This window comes from Malaya genurostris, chromosome 3, assembly GCF_030247185.1.
Source record: "Malaya genurostris strain Urasoe2022 chromosome 3, Malgen_1.1, whole genome shotgun sequence".
Lineage (NCBI taxonomy): Eukaryota > Metazoa > Arthropoda > Insecta > Diptera > Culicidae > Malaya > Malaya genurostris.
Genome location: NC_080572.1, coordinates 171,417,849 through 171,442,126, shown reverse-complemented (window position 1 = coordinate 171,442,126; position 24,278 = coordinate 171,417,849). Strand labels below are relative to the sequence as shown.

The window sequence follows — 24,278 nt, the reverse complement described above, 5'->3', positions numbered from 1 at the left end:
GAAACGACTCTCGGCGAAATGATCTATTCGGTGAGATGGCATTCGGCGAAATGACCCGCTCCCATTTCAACTAACGCTTTTGATTGTTGAAACCATACATTTTTGTTTGATTTTAGGAATAAAAAGATTTCTTTCAAACTAATTTACAAAGTAATGTTTGATATTATTTTTATTTGTTTTCATTTTCCTAATATACAATATTTTTAAATTTTGCATTTTTTGTCGCTAGAAGATCGAATTATTTACATACCACAATCATGCCATGATTTTTTAAATTTTATTTAGCATCCACCGAATCGTCAAAATAGATATCCTGCATGAAATATTCTTTGCAAAGAAAATGTGTTATGTAATGTTGTGCAATTTTCAAAATATTCCCAATTATCGATACATACGCTACATATTATTGAATATCTCCTAGGAAATTAAAGAACTTATGTACGTAAACGTTACTTATGATACTTGCAATACTTGCCCTGGTGTATTCTCGCGGGAAAAAATGCTCTTGTTTATTAGAAATAAAACTGTTACGGTTCATTTGAACAGTAAACTTAGTTATATCAGTACACAAATAAGATCATAGATAAATTGAACCTGTTTCTTTCTTGAAATAAAGATGCAGCAGGATTGAGTCAAAACGGATATTTCGATAACGTCAATTCAACTTGGGCTGACATGTAATAAATAGTTAGTTTATTTCAACAACAAAATTCATAGGGAGCAGATAAATTTTTCGATTAGTTAAACCAAAGAAAATTGGTTCAAAACAATCATATTCTAGCTTGAATTGAACATAAATCATTTTAAAAACTCTACTAATTGTTTTGTTATTTTATACATGTTCCATTTCTCAGCGTGATAGAAGAAATCTCTATAGATATATTTTAAAAAGTCCAATTACCAATCACACATGCATATTGACGGACGTTAGTAGTGAGATTCTGTTCTACAGATAACGTGTTTTCCTTCATTGATGTCTCTATGTCAATACGGCGATTCTATAACTATACATGTCAGTTTGCCTTAAAACAACTGGAGAATTGAAAATCCCGTATTTTGCCTCGCGGCATTGGCAATTATTGCAATCAAACATTTACAACTTTATGACAATTATTGGTTGACCCAACAAGACCTCATCCGTCGCAATACTGTTTGTGACCCTTCATGGAGCATTGATAGATCAAAGATCTTTTGAATATTATGAAATATTCGCTATGCATCAAGAAATAAGTAACATGTAACCTGAAATAATTGAAATTTTCACTGCATCTGATGTATAATCCTCCTAACAAGGTTGTAGTAGAAAGTTGCTCGATGTGTGATTAATTCCATCTCGCTACAAATTGCATATCACGGTACAATTTGCTGAGAGATTATGTTATGGTCAAGATGCAGTGACTGCCCAGTGATCCGTATATACTTACGCTGTACAGTTGTAATTACATCACAGAACACATTATTCTCGACTCGACTTGACTCGACTAGTGCTTTTCCAAAGTAGTGGATTATCCTCAAGTTATTGACCTCTCCTTCAAGATCGAACTTACGTAATAGATCTATCTGTATAGAAACGAATATCGGTCAACATAGGCTTTTCATTAATTTACCCTAAGTAGTTGATTTATTTTCCCTACGTTTTTACGTATGCAAGAATAGTTTTCGATTGCGAAAATACTACAGTACTTCTATTTAGTTTCCGTATCTCCTGCCTGCGTGATTCTTTGCCATAAACCTTTCAATGGAATCGAAAAATACAGCTCTTCTAGCATTCCTTATGCAGACAAGGCAATAATAGTACCCTTCCAGTAGGGTAATGGAGGTATCTTGACCACTTTAATATATTTCGGCCCGGCGCTCATATTTTGGGTTGTAATCAAAATAAAGTACATATTCATATTTTATGCATACCATGTACATATTCATACCTTATATATTAAAGAATGTTTAATTTATTTATTTAACTTTCCGACGTACCAAAACATGAAATACTTGTGTTGTAATACCTGATGCTGGAGACGTAACTGAGCGTTAATTATAATCCATTATTCCCACTTTGTTTCAAGTGAATATAACTTATATAATTACTAAAAATATATCAATACTTGGAAGATGCGCATTGTTTTATATAAGTGATTTGATGCTATAATGAATAACAATGTTTTAAACAATGCATGATTTATTTATTAGTGAAGACTTATGGCTCTTGTCTTGGGGGATTTGATACTTTATTTGAATGGAAGCTTTACATAATATACTATGTGTGCGATCGTATTCAAACATTGGTCGTATGATTCAATATGCGAAGAGAGGAATAGCAAATATGTCAACAATGTATTTTATACTTTATTTCGATATCATAACTTGAAAACAATTACTCTTTATTTCAGCATATTTTTAGAAATTATAATACCTTGATTAAAACTGCGTCTTGTTCTAACCATACTAACAATATTCAGAATAAGTTTTTTTTTGAAGTCTTCTAACATGAATCGTCATAAAGTCTGTACAGAATGCTAATAATATCATTCCAAAATCTCAGCAAATCATCATCTCTTTTGTAAAGAGAAGTTGTGAAATATAAATTTTGTTTTTGATTTGGCTCTCTAAGTGTATTCGCCATTTTATCGTTTTTTTTTCACCTGAAAACAATTTAATGATGGTTGTCATGTTTCCAAATCCCTTGGGACCACAACTGCAATAAAACATGGAGTTAGTTTTATGCCTTTTTTATCTTCAGCGTTTCAATTTTTGTGCTTGGCAAAAATATAAAAACTCATGAAGAAAAGCAAACAAAAATTCCTTCATGACCTATGTCCAGAAATTTTACCAGCTGTTCAGATTATAGGCAAAAAAAGAAACCATTCAGTAAAACCCTGGGTATAATATATTACCGACTGAAAACAGTGTAAAAACATTTTATTGACTTTATATAGAACTGCCGCAACCGCTGTTTTATTTCTTCGAACAAATTAATTGTACCGTACGAATTTGCATTTCATCTTCTACGGAGATAAATAAAGGAAAAACTGTATACAGGAAATATTTCCTATATTGAAATTCAAATACGATGCAACATATCTGTACATAACTTTCAAATCAAAATCAAGGATTGAGTTACTTTAAAATTTAAAATGTAATTTGATCGTTGTGTTTCATTGTTTGTCAACAGTTTTTCCGAACTCATGAGTTTGGAACTCGGCATATTTCAAATTCTGGTGTTCACTGTGTCAGTTTTTTATTGTTTTTATTCCGTTCTAAAGCAAGTTTAAATGTTTTAATTTGGGAAGCAATATTTATAGAAGAATTCGCATTCTCTTCTCGAATAGCAAACGGTATCAACAAAGACGATTCTTATTTCTTAATTTAAAAATCACCACTGTTTCATTGCTGATAATAATATGTATGTTGAATAAATGGTAGGAAAATAATTGATATGTTTGATTACCTAACTCCTGATAAGCGATTGAAGAGGTTACGTATCACACTTCAAATTTAAACTAGATAAATTAATATGTTTTCTCGGTGGTCAGCTGCTCAAATCAACCAATATAACTAATTAACAAATTTTTCAGGGTAAATAGTAATAATATAGTGGAACCCAATGACTCTTGAAATGATTTGATATAATCTATAGAATATGCACTAAATATATGCACTAAATATTCTCATATATGGATGAACCGTTGTTCTGAATTTTAAATTAAAATGAAAAGAATGAAAATTTCCTAAATTTATGCTGATGCAGATTCGGTTGGACTTTTTGTGCACATTGAGAACTGTTGACGAAACCTGGATCCATTTTTACACGCCAGGAAACATAATTATTATCCGACAATGAACTGAAGCCGGAACGAGTGTCCCGATGCAGACTAGGGAGACTCAATGGGGTGGACTATCAAGAAATCGATGTGAGCTTCATTATGGAGTTTTTGACCGCTACTTCCGAAACCTGAAATTGGGAATCTTCGAAGTAAGTTTGTATGACAATCAACTAATAAGACACACAAATTTGAGTTACTCATTGTCATGCTATGCATGAATGATCTTTGCAGTGAAATCTAGGAATATATCGCATCATCGCAAGCATTGAGGTGGTTTACAAATAAAAATTATAAATTATATATTATACATCTGTAACTTAAACGGCACCCAGAAAGCTTATGCAGTTTTGGCACTCATCAAACACCACACTCAAGACTTCAATTATGTGTATTTTCTCTACAATGTTTACATTTGCACTAGTACGCAGTATTCTGCGCAGTGCACATCGATCGGATCGAAAGCGTACGAAAGTCGAAAGTGTTTCGTCCTATTTGCTTTTCGAAGATTACTTTGGAGCTCTCATCAACTAACACACTCTGTAAAATAGATGAATATTTCTTCAGCGTCTCTTCGTTTTCGATTTACTGACTGATAACATCGGTATAAGTATATAAAAACGATTGTGTGCCCTATATACAAAAATTTGTTAACCGCTGAGTAATCATTCATTAGTCTGTTTTTCCAGAATCAGAAGTGAGATTTGGGTGAAATTTTATAGAAATCAATGAAACCATTCTTTCGAAAATCGATCTAGTTCTCTTTGAGAAATCTTCTGGAGCTCTGTTTTGTAGTTCTTGAACGTTACTAAGAAAATTTTTGAATGCTCTTTCCCGTCTTTCGAGAACCCCCGCTATATTCGAATCGAAACCAGTAAAATTTTCAAACTAGAAGAAACTCCGTTCTATGGGACTGTATGATATGAGAAATATAAAATTATTTTTTTCCCTTTTATCACATAGAGCGTATGAATATTTATCTAAGTGGTCAATTATTTTCTATGCGAAATCGGAAATTTCTTTTAGTTGATTAATGACTTTTGAGTTTGCACTCACGCTTCCAAGAAACAAGAGGTACTATAGGCGCACCAAGAATTAGATACATGATCTCGGCCCCTCCCGAAACAAAATCCTGGCTAGGGCCGGAGCTGGGTTAGTATACGGAATGAAATCAATACAATACCCAGTAAGAAAACCAAGAAACCCAACAAGAGTATTTAAAAACCAATTCGATATGTGTTGCATAGTCGTGCAAAAGTTTAGAGTGTATATACAATTAATCAAGTGTGGTTTAGCGTTGTATCGATTTAAACCTATGACATATTCTAAGATACGAGTTGTTTATTTTATTCACGAGTTTTTTTATTATAGTCCAAATGTATTTGACTTGATGGTACAATTTTCTCCGAAATTGTAGTATTTCAGAAGTAAATAAAACAAAAATCATTAGTTGAAAAACCATTTATTTATTATCGTAGAGTATATTATTACCATGTGTATATAGTGCGATTCTGAGTTTTCACCAGAAAATTGCTGTTTTTTTTGTGGTTGTACATTTTAAAATAGATTCATAAAATTTATCCTTCCATGGTAACTGTTTGCCATCATACAACTTTGCTTTCTTTTATATTTGTCTATGTATAGTTTTCATTCCTCTTTTCTTCGTGTATAGATTCAGCGATATTGAAGAAAATGTTGTACTTTCGTGTCGTTTCCTATATATTTAGCATCATACGTTGTCGTGTATATTTGATCTAAACAGTATACTACCCAAAGGGTATTTTTTTACGTTTCTTTGTCGAACACATGTTGGCGTTTCAAAAGTTCAAGCCGATCTTAAGTTAAAAAAGAAAAAGTGAAAATAAAAAATAAAACCTTTATAATATAGCTGTTCAGTAGCATAATAATGTGAGTCATTATTTTTATCCAAGCAGGAACTTGCATCCAGGTCAGACCGAACATGTATTTTGCTTGTTTTGAGTATAGTTTAAACTATGGATTACGATGTCACTTCTTATTTTCTTTGGGTATATTGGTTTCGGTGAGGATACGGATCTGTTTACCAGTTTGTTGTTCGTTCCAATATGTTGCGCAAAATACTGACTGCAAGATAAAGCCGTGAAATATAATTAGCACAATTAAATTTAATATTGCTCCTTATGCGCTTGTATTAGTATTGTTTTCATTACTCGAATTAGTCTTATCGAATTTCAGCATTTCTAATTCAATGAACACGAACAATTTGATGTTACAAAATTTTGGAGATTTTTTCATTATCTTTGTATCATCCGTTTCCATCCTCAGTCGAACTTCTCAGTCTTACTGGTTTCGATCAGTCAACTTAAAACTAATGTTTCGTGTTTCCCTTTTGGTTAACTTTTGTATTCATTTTCGAGCTACTTTTCATTTCAAACATTTCAGAGTCACAGTAGATTCCACAACTCTGCTACATTACTAAACATCTAAATTGCATTTCAATTGCATTTCGAATTTACTCTTACCGAATCTGCGAATAGATTGGTAGAAGATTTTTGTACCTAATAGTAAAGAACCCATTTTTAGCACTCACTGAATTTATGCTTGTTTCACTACTCTGGATTCGATTCAATTTTAACTAATTTATATAGTTTTGGAATTTCAATGACGTACATCAAAGCACGGGAACACATACATTTCGAATAAGCTTACTGAATGGTGGTTATCAAATTTTACACTAAATATAAATTACGCTAATATGTTTTGTATTATTTTAAAAATAATAATCAGGAAAGTGCAAATCGCAGATCATCTGGCTTTCCCAGAGTGTATCATTATTTAATTTGATTAAAGAGGATCATACATTTCTCAAACGCAACATTACTTTAAGCTACATTACTTGTATATCTGTTATATATCATTCTCTTCTCCCCTTCGCCATAGCATAGCTAAATCATTTCATCCTGTCTTCTTTGATATATTATCAAATGTTTATTTGTTTCAATGTCTTCTTTGTCTTTGAGATTTTATGGCAACACTTGCATGTTTGATTTCCTCCTCTCTGGTTTTATAGCGAATTGGATTCTTCATAGGTACATTTCACGCAGCCCTGAAATCGATTGAAAATCGAATCATCCTTCTTCCTTTAAAAGAAAATCGCATTCCTTATGCTCGCTACTGGCACTAGCTTCATTTCCAAATTCGCTTTCGTTACACGTTGCTTCTTCGTTTTAAGTTTAAACTGTCTGCTTCACTTTGTTTCGCGTACAAAATCACAAGTACAGTGGCTTTTTGTAAAACGCCGGATTTTGCTTTATTATTATTTTTATTATCTACTGGGTAATTTTAGAAAACTCCCCTGCCTAGCGAGAAATAGTTGTGATGCCTATGCCGGCAAGGAGGCTTCTTAAAGTAGCTTCAGTATTACTGGTTCGATTTGTTGGAGTTGTTCATCCCTAAGTAGATGAATGAGACTAATGGTCTATATGAATGATAAATCAAATTAAGTCATTTTGAATGCTCTTTTACTTTTCGTAAAATTTTGACTGGGACATGTTTGTACATGCAACGGTTCTACTCACAATGTTTTACTAAGTAAACTTTTTCGCTTAAAATTAGACTAAATCACCAAATCGCTTGGCATAATACTCAAATAATGACATTTTAGTTCACTAGCTGCAAAACATACATTTTAGGTGAACGGCGTCCATTTTAGTGGCTATTTTAAAAGCTATATACGTTTTAAACTAAAGGTTTAAATGCCTGCATCGTGCAAACTAATGATTTTCTTGGAAAATATCTACCTTAAATAACATTAAACTGTTAATTGCTTTCGTCTCAGTAAATCTGTTGTCGTCATAATCTTAGAAATAAAGAAAATTGAAACAGAAACAATGTATCAAAACTGGCTAGAACAAAAATATACAATCCATAATAGACAAAATACAATTGCGTTTTAAAATGAGTTGCATGACATCAACTGGCTTACTCTTCCCATCAGTCTTTTGTGCTGCTAAGTCTTTGCGGAAAACCGTTTTCTCTAGCTATGGAAACTGCTCGTTAGGCAATTGAGCTCAATCTATATTGGCCACAGCTTTAGTAGCCATTAGTAGCCTCTCATTTCCCCTTTATAACGTGTTAAATACTAACTTGTACTACGGTTTAGTCACTCATGCTCGTGTCCTTGTACTATTGAGATTACCTACATAAACTGGTTCTTTGTCTAGTGATAAAAAGTGTATAAAAAGTGTATGGATGCATGCTTGCTCAATCGTGTTTAACATTTGACGCAAACAATTACGTTTCTGCGAGAGGTAGCAACGTTAATCTTTCGTGTAAAATTTGTCTAATACAATAAAACAGATTTAAAATAAAACGAACTCGTTCGAAAACGAACGGTTGCAAAAAAACGTAGAAATTGAACAAAACACAAATAGCTTTCCTAGTAGATTTGAATAAAAGTCTTTTGGGGACTACACTGGTCACGAGCATCTGGAGATGTTTCAACCATCACCACGAGACGACCATCCGGCAAGAGGGCTACATCACTGGGACGATCTTTCTCATCCATACCCACGGTAAGCAGGTTGTGCGACGATGGGCGAATCTCGACCTAAAAAAATTAAACATATTAACAATCAATATTAGGTTTCTCCAGTTCAAGTAAAATAATCAATTTAAATTTCAAGAAGATTCAAATCCAATAAACTTTGAAATGATGATCTGTGATGATGGTATAAGACATACAAAAATTGCGATTGCTGAATGAAAAGCTTTTTTTTGGAAATTGATACTTCTATAAGCACGTCATCGAGAAGAAACGTTGAAATGATTGTATTGCTCTTGAAGGAGATTACATTGATAAATAAAATCGAAAAAGAGATAAAAGTGTTTTTTTAATTAGTTAGTCAAGCTGTATGATGTTTATGATTACGATACTGTCGTCTCTGTTAGGGGTAATCATGATAATGGCTTGGGAAATAGGGACAATTTGACATTTTTCGCTATTAATCTAAAAGTATTATCTATTCGTACGAATATATCTAACAATAGGTGTAATAACATCGGAAATCTGTTTGAAATCGGTTAAGCTGTAGGTGTTCAAAACCTGACCCCTGTTTTAGCAGTTCTATTTTACATATTTTGAACTCGCACTGCTGTATAAAAAAACAAAATCGAAGTCCTACGTCAAAAGAGAGTGAACCAGAACAAAGAAATCGTCGGGGCCGAAGCCAGTTCTAATGACCAACAATTAGAATGATGAATATACTGAATTACCTTTGAGCAAAGATATCATATTAACAAGATCCAGCACTCACATTTCCCGAACAAATTATTTGTAACATCCTTTTTGCGAGCATTGTGCCCTCAGACGAGTCCACATCGAATCTCGTACATAGAGAAGAGAAATGTCAAATTCGTGCGTGCCAAAATAGCAGCACTGCGCACTCATACAATTGACATGATATGTTGAATGTGATGCCGTGCGATGGCGTTGCTGATCTGAAGATTGATTTCGGTCCGAGCTGACAGGGTCAGATTTTTTATGATCTTAGTATCGTCACTCTAATCAACGGTTTGATTGGCATCATCATCTTCTAATTCCGGGTCCAGAAGGCGAATCCGAATATTATTTGGAAGTTTTGTATGGAATCATAAAACCTCTCTTTTGAATCTAAGTTTGTGAAAATCGGTTCCGCCATGCCTGAACAATCCAAGTGAGTTCCGTTTGGGAATATTGGACTGCTATTTACTGTCCTTCCGTATCAGGAAACTGATGATCGGTTTACCCAAACTCGGTTCGTTTGTATCAACCAACAAGACCTACGAATTGGAATAGTTCCTAAAACAGTCCTGAAAGTTAATATTTAACACTCATTACTTTATAGCATTGGAACCAGAAGTCGGATCCAGTTAAAATTAAAAACGTGCTTGAAATTCAAATAATATTCAAATAAAATTCATGATAATCGATTCAGCCATCACCGAGAAAAATGACATGACAAAAATGTTACTATTACACACACAGTCGATTTGTGTTCTTGAAGAACTGATTCGAATGGTATGTGACACTTGGCTCTCCGGTTCTCACAGTTATATAATATAATTTTTATATGAGTAACATTACCGTTCCGGAGGCACAGAAATGGTTGGTTTTAAAGCCTGCGTTGCAAGAACATTTTTCCAAAAATCTGTATTCGGCGCAAAAATCTATCTGTGCCATATCGGTATCAGAATCTCTGCTACATAAGTACCCGGAAAATGTCACCAGGGCTCATTTAGGCAAAAAAAAGTCCCACGACAACCTTTTCTGATACCTATCAAAATTGAAAAATAAAATCGGTATTTATCTGTATTGCGGTATCGAGGTAAAAAATCAGTATAAATACCGAGACCTGGCAACGTTGTTCAAAACCTCGAAATGTCACATTGATTTCTCATATAGGGGAAAGAGGGGCAAAGCGAGGACAGAAGCTTCTTCTGGTAGTAATGAAAAAAAAATGAAATTTCATTTTGAAACACCGTTGAACCCATGCGTTTACGTCAAATTTCTTGTAGAAGTATTATACTTCTGACACTAGTCTTTAGTTATTTTCTTCTTTTTCGATTTTTAACGATATCAAACTAACTACAGAAGAAATAATATGAAATTATAGAGCCATCATAGTACTCCAGAAAGAGCAAGGATGTGAAGATCAAGTGCGGAAAAGTGAGACGTGACAAGGGTCATTTTAATAAGCAGAAGGCTTCTCGTATCTAATCTTTTATCTTCTACCAAAGAAGTCGAAATTAGGCATCTTAGCGATAGGAATCATCCGCGTCTCTGATATTTCAGAAAGTAAATGCAAAAGTCGTTTGCCATTTACTATCCGAACCGGTCAAAGTAAAGTTACGAGAAGTTGTCACATTCTGGCCATGACGGTTTCTCACACAATGTGTGTTTATATTTTCTCATCTCTATATAGCTAGTTATAACACCCACTTCCGGTGAAACTCGCAACGGATGAGCACGTTGTATCGTGTTAGTCCGGAGAAAATTAGGGTATTTCGCAAGAAAGAAAGGATTTTTATCCGTACTTTGACGACTCGACGTAGCCACATAGCGAGATTTTCGCTTGTAGTCCAGTGAAAAGAAAGTCCATTGGACTATATACGAAAATTAACTGGCAATATAGCCTAAGTTGCTGTGCCATCAAATCGGCGTCATCTCACGTTAGGTGACGCCCACCAGAAGATAAAAGAAGAAGAAAAAATTATAACACCAGAATGGAAGACTTGTACGAAACTATTGCTTGAGTGCCTGAAGTTGTAGCGTATGGCTGTTCGTCCCATGGTTCAGGCGGCGCACGGACCGTCTTTGCCTTTACTTTCTAACATATCAGAGACTCGGATGATTAGTAACGTTAAGATGCCTAAGTTCGACTCCTCTTGTAGAAGGTAATAGTTTAGCCTTCTGCTAACTAAAATGACCCTTGTCACGTCTCACTTTTCCGCACTTTATCTTCACATTCCTGCTCTTTCTTTGAGTACTATAGCTCTATAATTTCCAGCCTCCTGTCACGACGCCATCTTGTTGAGATCAAAATCGGAACTTCAAAATCAGCTGTTTGCAACGTAAAGAAACAATCAGTAATGCAATTGTTTTACGGTTTACCTTGTTTAATGCACGAAAATTAGTGAATTTTGGGTTGACTCTCTCACAATAAATTGTCGGTTTAGCTAAAATACAGCAGACAGTGTTTTGGGACATCAAGTGCAGGTAATTTTCACCATTTGAGAGTCGCGATGGGTATCAAAACATCGCAGTGTTTGGGGCTCAAAACGCGAGGGACTCAACGTAATTGGTATACACTAAGGTCTCTTTTTACACGGTTTTTTTAAACACGGCTTTTTTTACACGGACTCCGGAATTAACACAGTTTCTCATGAGAGTTTAAAAAGAACTGTCATTTGTTTTTTTGAGAAAAATTTTAAAAAAGGAAACAGGTTGTCTGTAAGAAAACGATTATGAGAGTTATTTTAAAGTTTGAAAGTTAACTAAAATCCTTCATTCAAAATTCACGGGAGTATTGACTGTCGTTCCATAAAATGATTAATCAGTCTTCAGATCTTGAACCCCTGTCGTAAATTACACGACAACGTCTCTTCCGTTCAGTTGTGGTGTATGATGTCAGCATCGTCATTGATATCATCGAGAATTTCGGAGCGTTGAAGAACTAGTCAAATTTACTTCAACTCTTCATCATATCGAGCAGTACAGTATATCATACCCATTTGAATGATATAGCTCTAGTAGTATTATGATTTACGCCGATGAAATGAGTTGCTTCAGCATGACACATAGTTAACGCTCGTATCCGTACTGTATTTTACATTATTGTACTGTATTTTCGACTCAAATACTGTGTACTGTTTTCTACCCTCAAATCTACTGTATTTTAATTTGTACTGTATTTTTACACTGAAATGTACTGTATTTTCACACATTAAAAGTTAATACAGAATTTTAAATCTTCAATGCATCGAATTTCGATCTGTGGCTGTACAAGAACAGTAACAACAAGTAGCGAATGTGAATCACACACACAAATTTTTTCATTAATAATTCTTGTTCAGAGCGCGTCACAACATTCAAGCGAAACTTTGATGATTAAAAAAAAGAAAAATGTCTCAACCAAAAAGCAAATATACTCTAAATCAAAATCATTATCAAAAACATCCGCTTCTCAAAAAATGTTATTATTACTTTCGCACATTTTCCAGTTTTTGACGAATTTTAAAATGCCCCAAAAAGGAAATAAAAAATAATTGAGTTTATGAACTTGATTTGAACGATGAACGATTTGATGAAAACCGCGAAAAAGCTACCGCAGGGATGGTACTCGAACCCGAAAATAGTTTCTATCCTCCTGAATCGTTTTGCCAATTAAGCTATCCAGTATGTGAAACATGCAAAAAAAACGGACTGATTGAGAGCTTAAAACACCTTGCGGAGAGATTGTTATTGAGAAATGACTACAAAAGAACGCCGTAGGGGCCGAGCACATCTGAACATGTTCGGTTCTTATGTTCAGTTAGGCTGTTTGTATGTGTGTCTCACATGCAGGATAGTTTAATAGGCAAAACGATTTACCCGTATTTGGCTTGCTACGGGTTCGAGTCCCATCTCTGTGATGGCTTTTTCGCTGTTTTCATTACATAGTTGTATTCGCATGTCATTTTTTTAATCTGTTTTCCTCGTAAGATGCTGATCAAATTTATTTGCTTTTGTTTTTTATTCACTATTTTTAGAAAAAATCGTACTGTAAAATGTACTGTATTTTCAAAGTCGATGTACTGTATTTCCTTGATTTTTACGCCAAATGTACTGTTTTTCGTAAAAAAATATACGAGCGTTACACATAGTAATACCTTTTCTAATTTGATTTATATTCATCTCTATGAATTCTTCCCCTTTAATTCTGTCTCTGAGTGCATAGATCTTCATCCAATACCCATGTCTTCCCACTCAGTTTAGTTGAAAATGACTGTTAAGATCGTTAGTGTTTACTACACATCGCACCTTCGGAATTGAAAAGAACTGATTCTCAAGCTTGATTTGTAGTGAAAGTGTTTATTGGTGGTATTACTAGCACTTCTTTAGTCGAATGTTCTAATTTGAAAACTGAATGCATTACACAGAAGGCATGAGCCATTTAGATTAATTTACTTGTCGTACAACGCGTTTTCTAAGTGTTCTAATTTTGATTTATCATCCAATGTGTTTTATCAAGTATGAGTGAACCCTTCTCGTAACCTCAGGCTGTTTTTTAGATTTCCGTTTTTATTGAGAAACAACAGTTACATTTTCACAGTTATGTGCACCTTGTATAAATTTGGGAGTTAAATAATAAGCTTTTTTCCCCTTCAAATTATCAAAAGTTACATTCTATCCAAAACAAAATAAACAAATAATCAAATCTACGGTTTTGAAATTATTACGTTAAATTTTCCACGCGGTTTTTTTTTTCACGAGTTTTTTTTAACACGGTACGTAACCCCCGTGTAAAAAGAGACCTTAGTGTACTTTTAAATGGCTGGTGCTCACATACCGCTGTCAGATGGCTGATAATTTCATATTCTATCTCCTCTCACAACTGTTTGGGGAAAAAATCTTTCTATTCTTAGTATTTTATGTGTAGGAAATAAATTCACATGTGCACAATATCATAATATGTCCTAAAGTACATCAACTAAATGGGCATCGATTGTTTGCCATTTTCAAGGGATCGAAGATCTTTCTGTCATGTTTGAGACCATTTGATGCCAACAACGCATTGAGGCGGGGCTGGTTGTTGGAGCGATGACCTTGAAACACGGTTTGCTCTGTATACGAAATGGGTCATCGGAGATCGATTGAGCTAACACCCCCTGGACTAAAATTATTTACTTGTATTAACAAAATACATAGAAACATCTCTTTTATGTGACCCGCTACCAGACAGTGGGACTTGGGATAGGTTGAATGAATTCTTTTGAGTAAATCCTGAAAAATACATCACTTAGCAGCACTTGCGGCCTTCGAACATCTGGCAAGATACGCATTTCAAATAATTCCAAGCTTCATGTTAAATTAGCATTAAGCAACGACAAAAATGTCAAATAACACTACTGTCTAATGGTACCGTGTAGTTGTTGCACCCCAAAAATTCAATACTATCTTCAAGTGTATTTTAGGGGGAAGTCATAACGTTGCACCACATTTGCGACGATCTAAACAAACTACTGAAAGAAGCATACTTACAGCCCAAAGAAACTCCAGCTGGGGAGAGAAGATTAGCACTCTTTGATTTTTGGAATCCGCAACTATCACACGACCGTCATCGTCGCAGCATATTCCCGACGGACGACTAAACTCATGCACTGCTGAACCTTCGTGGCCCTTAGCAGCAAGTACCTACCATCAGAAAATATTAGTTACTACTTTAGAATTCACTGTAAACAACAAACACACTTACTTTTGTTAGGGTTGAATCGATCAGCAGTAATCGGTGGTTTTCAAAGTCCGAAATTATTACATCGCCTTGCGGTGTGAAGCATGCACCTCTTGGTGTGGTCAATCCTTTCAAATAACGGCTATGGTTAACGCCATCGAAGCTAAAGCGTGAAATAAACTGTCCCTCCGAGTTGAATAACTGGATGCGATGATTTCTGGAATCCGTGACCAGTATTTCTCCTTTAACATTCACTGCCACATCCCACGGATATTGGAATTGTCCGCAGTCTTTACCATAACTACCAAATTTCAGTAAGAATAGACCGTTTGGTGAAAATATCTGTACTCGATGGTTGTCTTTGTCAACAACAATGATGCGATTTTGAGCATCAGTGCAAATACCAGCTGGAAGATCGAATTGTCCATTTGCGGTACCCTTGGAACCAAATTTTAGTTTAAATGTGCCATCTGGATAAAACACTTGCACGCGATTATTTCGACGATCGGCTACCAGTACATGGCCATCTTTATCCACAGCTATACCCCATGGACGTGATACTTGACCATCTTCGTGACCATCGAATCCAAAGGTCGTGCTTGGTCCAACTGCCGGTTTAGCTGATACGTGCGTTGTACACCCTGGAATGCATTGTCCCAGTATCGGCATACCCGGTATAGGCCCTATTCCAATCGAGGTTGGAGATGATCCCAAAACTGCTTTGGTGGCTGGAATCTGTTCCCACGAAGACGTTGGATTGATACTGTTAAGACGTTGAGCTGGTGTTGTACTTCTTATAATGGGACGGCGAGTTAAAATGTTACCGCTTGGTGGCTGGATGCATACGTTGGAACCGTTGGATATTGAATTGCTTCGTTGATTTACTAACATTACGTCACCTTGCATTCTTATATCTTGCAGTAATTCGAAGTTAGGTGGGACAAAAGTAATAAATTCCTCTTTTGGTTGAAGATTTTTGTACATAGCGGCAAATTGCTCCATCTGACTTTCACCGCTTGTTAAGGTTTTTGCTATATCCATACTGTTCATAGCGTTAACTGAATCCAGTGCTTTAGAAAGCATGTCCGATGTTTGAGAAAGTCCTGCCAATGCCGCCCGCAAGCCTGCCATTTGGTCTGAGAGTGATGTTAATTTCTGCTGACGGAATTTGTCAACACGTTCTAACAATGTACGCTCTCTATCTTCGGCAGCCAATATAAAATGGCGCATTGCTTTGCGTATTCTGGCGGAAGCTTCCATGGCATCTCTTTCTACTGCCTGTGAGTAAGTAACAGCTCGATCAATACTAGCTTTAATATACTTGGTCCCAAGCTTCCCACTCTCTAAAATCGATAAAATCTTTTCTGATGCTCCTTGAGAAACATTGGACACTGGGATACAGGAATGGTCTTTGTGGTCCCATAAAGTACATTCTTGACAAACAATTTTCTTACACGATTCGCACAGATAACGTAGAACCTCGCCATGTACATCACAGTGCGGTTCATTTCCCAACGGAATACTTAGTGCACCTGTAGCCGACCCAATCGGTGAGATCGTGTTGATAGAGATCACACAGTGATCTTTGGCGAACGTATTTTTATTATGAATATGCGCACAATCTTCGCATAGTACGTCATTGCAATCCAGGCAGCGACTGATCGCATGGGTATCACAGCGGCCACAAACTGCTCCCATCGAATGAGCGCTCCCATTAGATGAGTTCGTTTGCGGCGATGTGCTTGGCGTCATCTGAGTCCCTATTGCACCGAGAATTTCATTGCCTGGAGCACTCCCGTTGGAGGTTCCAATCGCCCCGAGTACGTTCGAAAATAATACATCATCTGAGATGCTTATACTATCTCTGTCCAACGACGTGTTATGACTAAAACTAGTATGGTTGTTACTGCTGGAAACCAAATTAGAATCATGAGCACAGTAGACAGTAGGGGAAGGAGCATCCAAAACTTACCTTTGCGGTACGGTGACTGGTCCTGTGCTGACCTTTCCCGATGCATCCCAGCGTGGCAGAGCGCTGAAGAGATTCGAGAAGAAAATATGATCGTTCGAGTTGAAGTCAACGTTGTTCTCGTTTTTTGCTGGTGCCGAGCTGCCGGACGGTGGGGTTATCTGCATTGATGAAGCACCATTGGATAACAGTGCCATAGCGGTTCTGTAACGAGTGCATATAAAATATAGTAATCAGTATCAGATTCGCTATGAAAAATGTGTTGTTATATAAACAAGAACTGTGGAATAGTTGTCGCTTACTAAAATAGGGTAGATGAGAAGCTTGGGATATGTTATGCTAAACAAGGCTACTATAGAACCCCATAGGTATGAAAATCCTGTATAGCTTCAATTAAAGCTTTTTGGCACCATGTATATAACCGGTTTGTGCTTGATGTACATGATTATTTTACTCTTTGTACATTTCGTCTTCAACACATCAGTGTATTAACAGTTTTTAATGAAAAGCTAATGCCACCTCGCAGTTCAACATAAGCTCCAAAATGACTGCATTCTGTTGACGTTCCGCAATACGGAAAACAATAGAATAAATTTGTAACGATAGAGCTTGAGGAATACAGCTAAATGAACGGAAACACTCTTCGCCACACAACCCCATAGTGGTCAAAAGGAAACGATTTGCTAGAGCACAGAAACGAGGAAGATCATTTTCCACAGCTTGCTAATTCAGACCAATAGTTCTACGTATATTTCCTTAAGTTGGAGGGTAATGAAAGGCGTAAATCCTTCAATTCAATAGCGACACGTTATCAAAAAGCCATCTAGGATATGAAGATTAAGTACTATAAAAATCAGTTATTACAAAAAGGGAAATTCGATGCCTGAATGGCATCGGAAAAGCCTCGTGAAATGACCCTATGGACTGTCGAGTAGTAGATAAGTAACACATTGATCTAATAGTCCCGGGACTGAAGAAAACATATTTTTTGGTGAACCTCAACTTTATTCATCAATGTAGTCTCCTTTCAAACAGGTAGTAGTATTTTAGAGCCATATCCGATGGGTATGGTGGGTGCGGTAGCAATTGGCATCCAAATTCATGCAACTTCGTCATGCCTGTCGTTGTCGTTTTTTGAGTCCACCGTGATCAAAAACGGCACCCACATTGACAACAAATGTATCAGTTCCAGGACTTATTGATCCAAGATATAATATAAATAGTGATTATATTACCTGTGATCAAATAAAGAAACGGTTATCAAATCTGATTGAACGGTGTTTTTAATGTTATGAAACGAAGAGTACATTGGATCAACAAGTAAAAATTGAAGAAAAACGTGCTTTATCCACCTAGCAGTGAGATGATACCTTTTTTATCAATCCGCATGTATTTTTTGTCTGAATATTCTACGGTGTGTCAGTTTTCATGACATTATTCTAATGTCCGTCGTTTTAAGTGGCAATTTGAGATTTTAATCACTCATAACTCTGTAATGTCGAAACTGCAAATCGGATCGAATTTGAATCTAAAAGTGTAAAAATCGATTAAACATTCCATGATATGTCGAAGTAGTTTCCACTTTAGAGTTTAGGGTAATTTAAGGTACTTCCAGAGCCGGTATTCAGGAACCAGCATAACCCAAAGCGATTCGTATAGCCATATGACGAATAAATTGCAATATTTTTGAGTCCAACTTTAAAGTTTTTCGGAATTGCCATCTTTTATATCGCTTTGAATTTTAAAAATTCATCAATTCCAGAATGGGAAGTCAGAATTGGATTAAACTGGATTTATTTTAATTTGAACTTTTATTTCTGAAATTCGATTTGGCTTTTTTTAGAGAAAACGATTGAGCTTTGAAAAACGATTCGATACTGGAACCGGAATTCGAAATTCGGTGTAGCCGAAGTCAGACAAATTCACGTGAATAGCTGTATAGTTTACATTTGTTCCAAAATGTTTGAAAATCATTGTAGACATCTTTGAGGAATCGTAGTGCGAATTAAATTTTTGGGTGCCTTCCGAAACGAAAACTGAATACAACCAAAAATGAAATAAGTTTATTTTTTATCAACTATCCAAATCTGCTAACCCGATAAACCTGATTAATTTATGTGAAATAGACATTTTATACTAACCACACTATATCTCCGAAACCAGAAGTTGGATCTGACTGAAAAACAAGATGTTTTATAGAATCTTCAGGAATCAGAACAAATTGGCTCAAATGGCACGTTCCCCTTGATATTTGGAGATTTGTGCCTTGCCATCAATTTGTTTTTAGCATCATTTTCCCGATATATAAGAGGGAAGGATTGAAAGGAAATGGTAAGGGTTGGACTAGGAGGATGGGAAAAATTGACGACACAAAAACACATAAAAGCAAAAGTAAATTCTGCACCCCTAAGGGATGCTGAACAATCTGCTGAGGATCACATTTAGTGGAAGCAGAAGGAAATTCTGAACCTCTACGAGGTCCCGAACAGTCTGCTGTTAATAAAACCTCCAACCCCCGAGAGGATTTAGAGATCTTACAAAAGCGACATCATTCTGCACTCCCGGAAGAATGCAGAACGACTCGCAGTATGTACGAGCAGAAGTAAATTCGGTACCCCCCAGAGGATGCCAAACAATCTGCCAAACCCTATTTAAGGTTAATACAGAAGGGATTCATTCACTCCAGGAAGAACGATGAACCCTTCTGACTATAGCTCCTTACCACATTGGGTGAGAAACGAGAGAATATCCTTCAATTTTAGCTCCGCATACACAGACTCAACCATGTATGGAGAACCAAAAACCCGGATACGTAGCTGCCTCAATGCGGGACAGTTACATATCAGATGATATGAAGTACCATAATCGCATTCACACAAATCACACGAATAATACTCAGCACGTTGAAATGCTTTGTCTGAGCGCCAGTTTGCAAGCTGCGCCAGTAGCTGGCATGTTTGGATGCAGCCCAAGAACGTATCTTGTGCTTTATCCAACTAGTTGAAAGTGGTAAAGCTGGTTCAGGACCAACGAAATCATTCGTTGCACCAGCTCTAGCCAACTCATCAGCCCATTCATTTCCAGTAATACCAGAATGGCCGGGTACCCATAAGAAGTAAACAGCATTTGAAATGCTGAGGTCTTTAATTTGAGTTCGACATGCGATCACTAGATTCGACCGTGAGTCATTCGAACTGAGTGCTTTTAAGGCTGCCTGACTGTCGGAACAAAAATAAATACGTTTACCACAGATCCTCTGCTGAAGTGCCGATTGTACTCCACACAGAATTGCGTAGATTTCTGCTTGGAACACAGTACAGTATCTACCAAGTGAATGAGACTGCTCCAGCCTATTTCACGACAGTAGATACCAGCACCAGCACGACCATTCAACAGAGAACCGTCCGTAAAACAAACTATGTGTTCATCAAGTTGTCGTTCCAGACAACCAGACAATCATTCCTAACGAAGAGGATAGCTCACATTGAATGTTTTAAAAGGAAAACTGCATGTGAGAGTTAGGTCACTAGGAGCGAGTAAATACTCATCCCACGGAACCATTTGGGACCACAAGCGAGTGTGACTGGTAGCATATTCTAATGGGTTACTGTTCCAAAGCCCTGTAACCCTAAGACGGTATGCACAAGATAATGCTTCTTGTTTTAGGAACACATGTAGTGGTTTAATGCACAGTAGCGCCTCTAGAGCAGCAGTAGGAGTTGTCGTGAATGCTCCTGTCATCGCCATTAGGACCATCCTTTGGAGATGATTTAGCTTTGACTGAACTGTCGCGACTTCTCCTTTCTGCCACCATACAAGACATCCATATGCTAAAATTGGTCTAACGATAGTTGTGTAGATCCAATGAATATATCTGGGTTTGAGTCCCCATGATTTTCCAAAAGCCTCTCTTTTCCCGGGAAAAACCCAAGATATTCCGTTCACGACTGCAATGTTTAACCTCCTGCAGCCATTCAGCCATCGGCACGGAAATACACCTTGACTTAGGAGTTCCTATTTATGTGGCCTTTTACGACATGGAATAGGAAACCAGTGGATCAATTCTTGGTAAAAAATAATTCCGCCGGATGCCACACGGCTTACCTGTTTGGTGGACTTATACCACCGGTACAGGTGGACCGTAGCGTTATTCTTAGCAGTTGGGAAACCGCTACCGACACTACACGGCTATCTAGGCTGCTCAGAGAGGGAAGTTAACATTGATGGTCAACTTCCATGGATGGCCGAACAGCCGGCCAAAAATGAAATAAGTTTATTTTTTATCAACTATCCAAATCTGCTAACCCGATAAACCTGATTAATTTATGTGAAATAGACATTTTATACTAACCACACTATATCTCCGAAACCAGAAGTTGGATCTGACTGAAAAACAAGATGTTTTATAGAATCTTAAAACTTTAAATGAGTTACACAGTTTTAATTTCGAACCGGAACCTGTGGTCGGAACCAAACATAATTCAGGAACCTTGTTTGGGAGTATACGACTTTTCATATAAATCTGTGATTATAGAAAACGGTTGAGTCATCCCGAAAAAAAAATGAGTGAAATTATTTGTCACACACGCATTTGCTGATCTCGATGAACTGATTCGTGTTTTATGTTGCTCCCAAGCATTTCTTTGCCAGACAGCGCTCAAAACTTCTACTGCTGGAATAGGAGAAAAAGTCGCTTACACAAAAATTACGATATCTCCGCTATTACTCCGCTGTTGGATAGCTATTACCGTGAGGAATCTAAGTCTGAAAATATATTCTGTTTTCAAGGTCAATTGTGACAGACACAGTCAAAAAATTGAAAATTTTGACATAAAACTTCGTATAACTCAAAAAGTAAACATCCGATCTCAAAACCATTCAATAGCGTTTTGTGTGACGGGAAGACCTTTCATTTGCGACTAGTTTGATCAAAATCGGTCCAGCCATCTCTGAGATCTCTACCTCTTAGTTGACAACACACACAGACACACACACGGACATTTGCTCAGTTCGTCGAGCTGAATCGATTGGTATATGACATTCAGCCCTCCGGGCCTCGGAGAATTTTTCTAAAGTTTGAGCGAATTCTATACCTATTTTTTATATTTATAAAAAAAAGGTAAAAAAACTCATTTTGATAAAACGGTATGCCTTTAGCACTGATTACTGTATCGGCTAGTCGTACTATGATGAATTATGATTGTATAATTCATACAATATTCACGTTGTGCACATTCTACGTCAATATTGCTTTCATTTGCCCGATGAATCCATTAATAATCCACAAAATTTACTGCATCCGTTGCCACTAGCGTTATACTAAACTTCATTGAATTAGACTTACCAACTAGGTATATGAACGAAAAAAAGAATAAAACGAAATCAGTAGAACATTGCGAAGGAAAAGATGAGAAGCAATACATAATAATAGAATTATGGTGGCATTGGCTCATCAAATGCACCCCATCATCATCATCATCGTCAAACATCCTCTTGCTGTAGGTTTTCAGTTTCACATCGTACCCCACACATCCACTTGGTCCTTGGCATTGATGCAAGTAAATGCACTTCTCCCATCAATCTGTTCTAATAAACTAGAAGGGCAGAATATTTCCATGTTTCTTCTAGCTGACCTTCATCGAATCCCTTTCATCCTTGGATCGGATGTTGGTAGGATTTTGTAGTTTATCAACTTCTTCAATTCTACAGATGCCTATTTTTCTATCAATTCTAAGAATTGTTCAAGTTTATTTTGGAAAATGAATCTTACGTAATTCTGATAACTGATAGCACAAAGGTACTAGCATGCATAACAATAATAATATGTAAGCTTGAAAATAACTAAATAGGTTAATATAGCTTCTTAGTACTTTTCATTCTTAATCGTGTTGTAAAAGCTAAGGAATTTCCAAATCTGCGGGTAAAATCTAGTGGATTTTTTCGGGTTATGTTTCGATCGTAACCGATGCACAGTATGCCTGACAGATGCAGATCGAATCAGCTACGCAGGCTGGATGATCGTACCATCAGAGAAGAATGTAACACAAGCAACACAAGAGAACCCGGATAGTTCGCCATTCAGAGGCAGCCCTTCATCATGGCGTTTTACGCTTCAATGACAAAACAAGAAATTTTATCTGGAAAAGGCACAAACTGGGACACGACGTTTGCTGAAGGATATTTCTTACCAGTAAAGGGATCATGAACGAGTTGTTTGGTCTTCTTCCATTTGTGACCGTCATGTAGGTAAAGAAAGGTAAAACGATCCCGATATAGATCGAAATTAAGATCGAATCTTAGAGTATTAAATGAAGTGTTGTTCTAATATTATTATTGATAGTTCATGACTTTGTGTTACGCAAACAGTGTCGACCATCTATTTGAAAGATGATTAACCATCTATTTGAAAGATATACAAATTTATTCATTTTGGTTACTGATAAATTGAAGCACTACTGCCTTCAAAATTCTAACTTGAAAATTAAATGCAATGCATTTTTGCTGTTTTTTAACTTGCTTCGTAACTACTTCGAATACATTTTTCTCGTGAAAGTTCTATACAGCAGGAACATTCTAAATCTAGTTGGTTGAATGGTTACACTCGTACATTGCACACACATGCATCAATCTACCGTATATCTACACCACTCTTCACGATACTGCGTCCGTCTCATTTAATATTACTACCAACCTCAGAGCGGCACCAGCAGCATACATACATAATGATACTTATGTGTTCTTTTGTGCCAGTGCACATTTTGACACTGGAATTTCAATGAGGAACTTGATATTTTGCTTTTTTCAAAGACTTCACAGCAAATTTTCACTTTACATTGTTCAGTACGCAATTGTAAGAGCACTACTCACAATAGACTTGAATGTACAACAATCAGTTCGCGAAGTTAGTTTCTCTTGGCGCACCAAAAATCCCCTAATTTTCAAGCGAACGGCCGAAGTCATTTGATGAAAGTGGCAACTTGACCAACTAAGCACACGAGCGACGATAGATGAGTTCGTATACAAGCATAGCATAGAAACAAACATCATCGGTCCTCTGCTGTGGCACATGCACTCAACAGCGAGATGCACACACTACCTAAACGGCGGCACTCGGAAGGAGAGATAGAAAAGCAACCAAAATAATGCAGGGACTGCCTCAACATTTTTATTTACGTTTTCGGTTTTTCCTCTACCGATCAACTCACTTCCACCCTCATTTTTTTTGTATCGTGGATGACATCTTCTGTGGTGTTGCAGATATTAGGATGTATGGGTTGAATGGGGTCTAAAATCATCACAATCCTTCCTGCCCCTAATTTATACCAAATTAAAATAAACTGGTATAATTCTATTACCGCACGTATGGTGCATTGTCCACTTGAACAGAGATCACCACAAGCAAACGGAAGTATGGCATACCGCACAAAACACCTATTTCAAGCCTAGAACAAGCACATTTGCATCTGCTTATTCACCAATAGAAAAATCTCCGCACGAGAGCAGCACGTTTGTCGACAGAATACGCTCAAAATGGTAAACATT

The 24,278-nt window shown here is 36.6% G+C and overlaps 1 protein-coding gene across 3 annotated transcripts in view; it reads right to left on the bottom strand.

The window, feature by feature from the left end:
- Positions 1-5,273: 5,273 nt before the first annotated feature.
- The window catches only part of LOC131434532 (protein wech), a 54,465-nt gene continuing 35,460 nt past the window's right edge, over positions 5,274-24,278 (bottom strand). For 2 of the 3 annotated variants that reach the window (XM_058601288.1, XM_058601287.1), the window contains 4 exons: positions 16,740-16,940; positions 14,792-16,676; positions 14,578-14,730; positions 5,274-8,406 (listed from right to left, as the gene is read on the bottom strand). In XM_058601288.1, coding sequence (XP_058457271.1) covers positions 8,236-8,406; positions 14,578-14,730; positions 14,792-16,676; positions 16,740-16,933 — 2,403 coding nt within the window. In that variant the 5' untranslated portion in view covers positions 16,934-16,940 and the 3' untranslated portion in view covers positions 5,274-8,235. The remainder of the gene's footprint in view (positions 8,407-14,577; positions 14,731-14,791; positions 16,677-16,739; positions 16,941-24,278) is intronic. The other variant, XM_058601289.1, reaches the window with a different exon arrangement.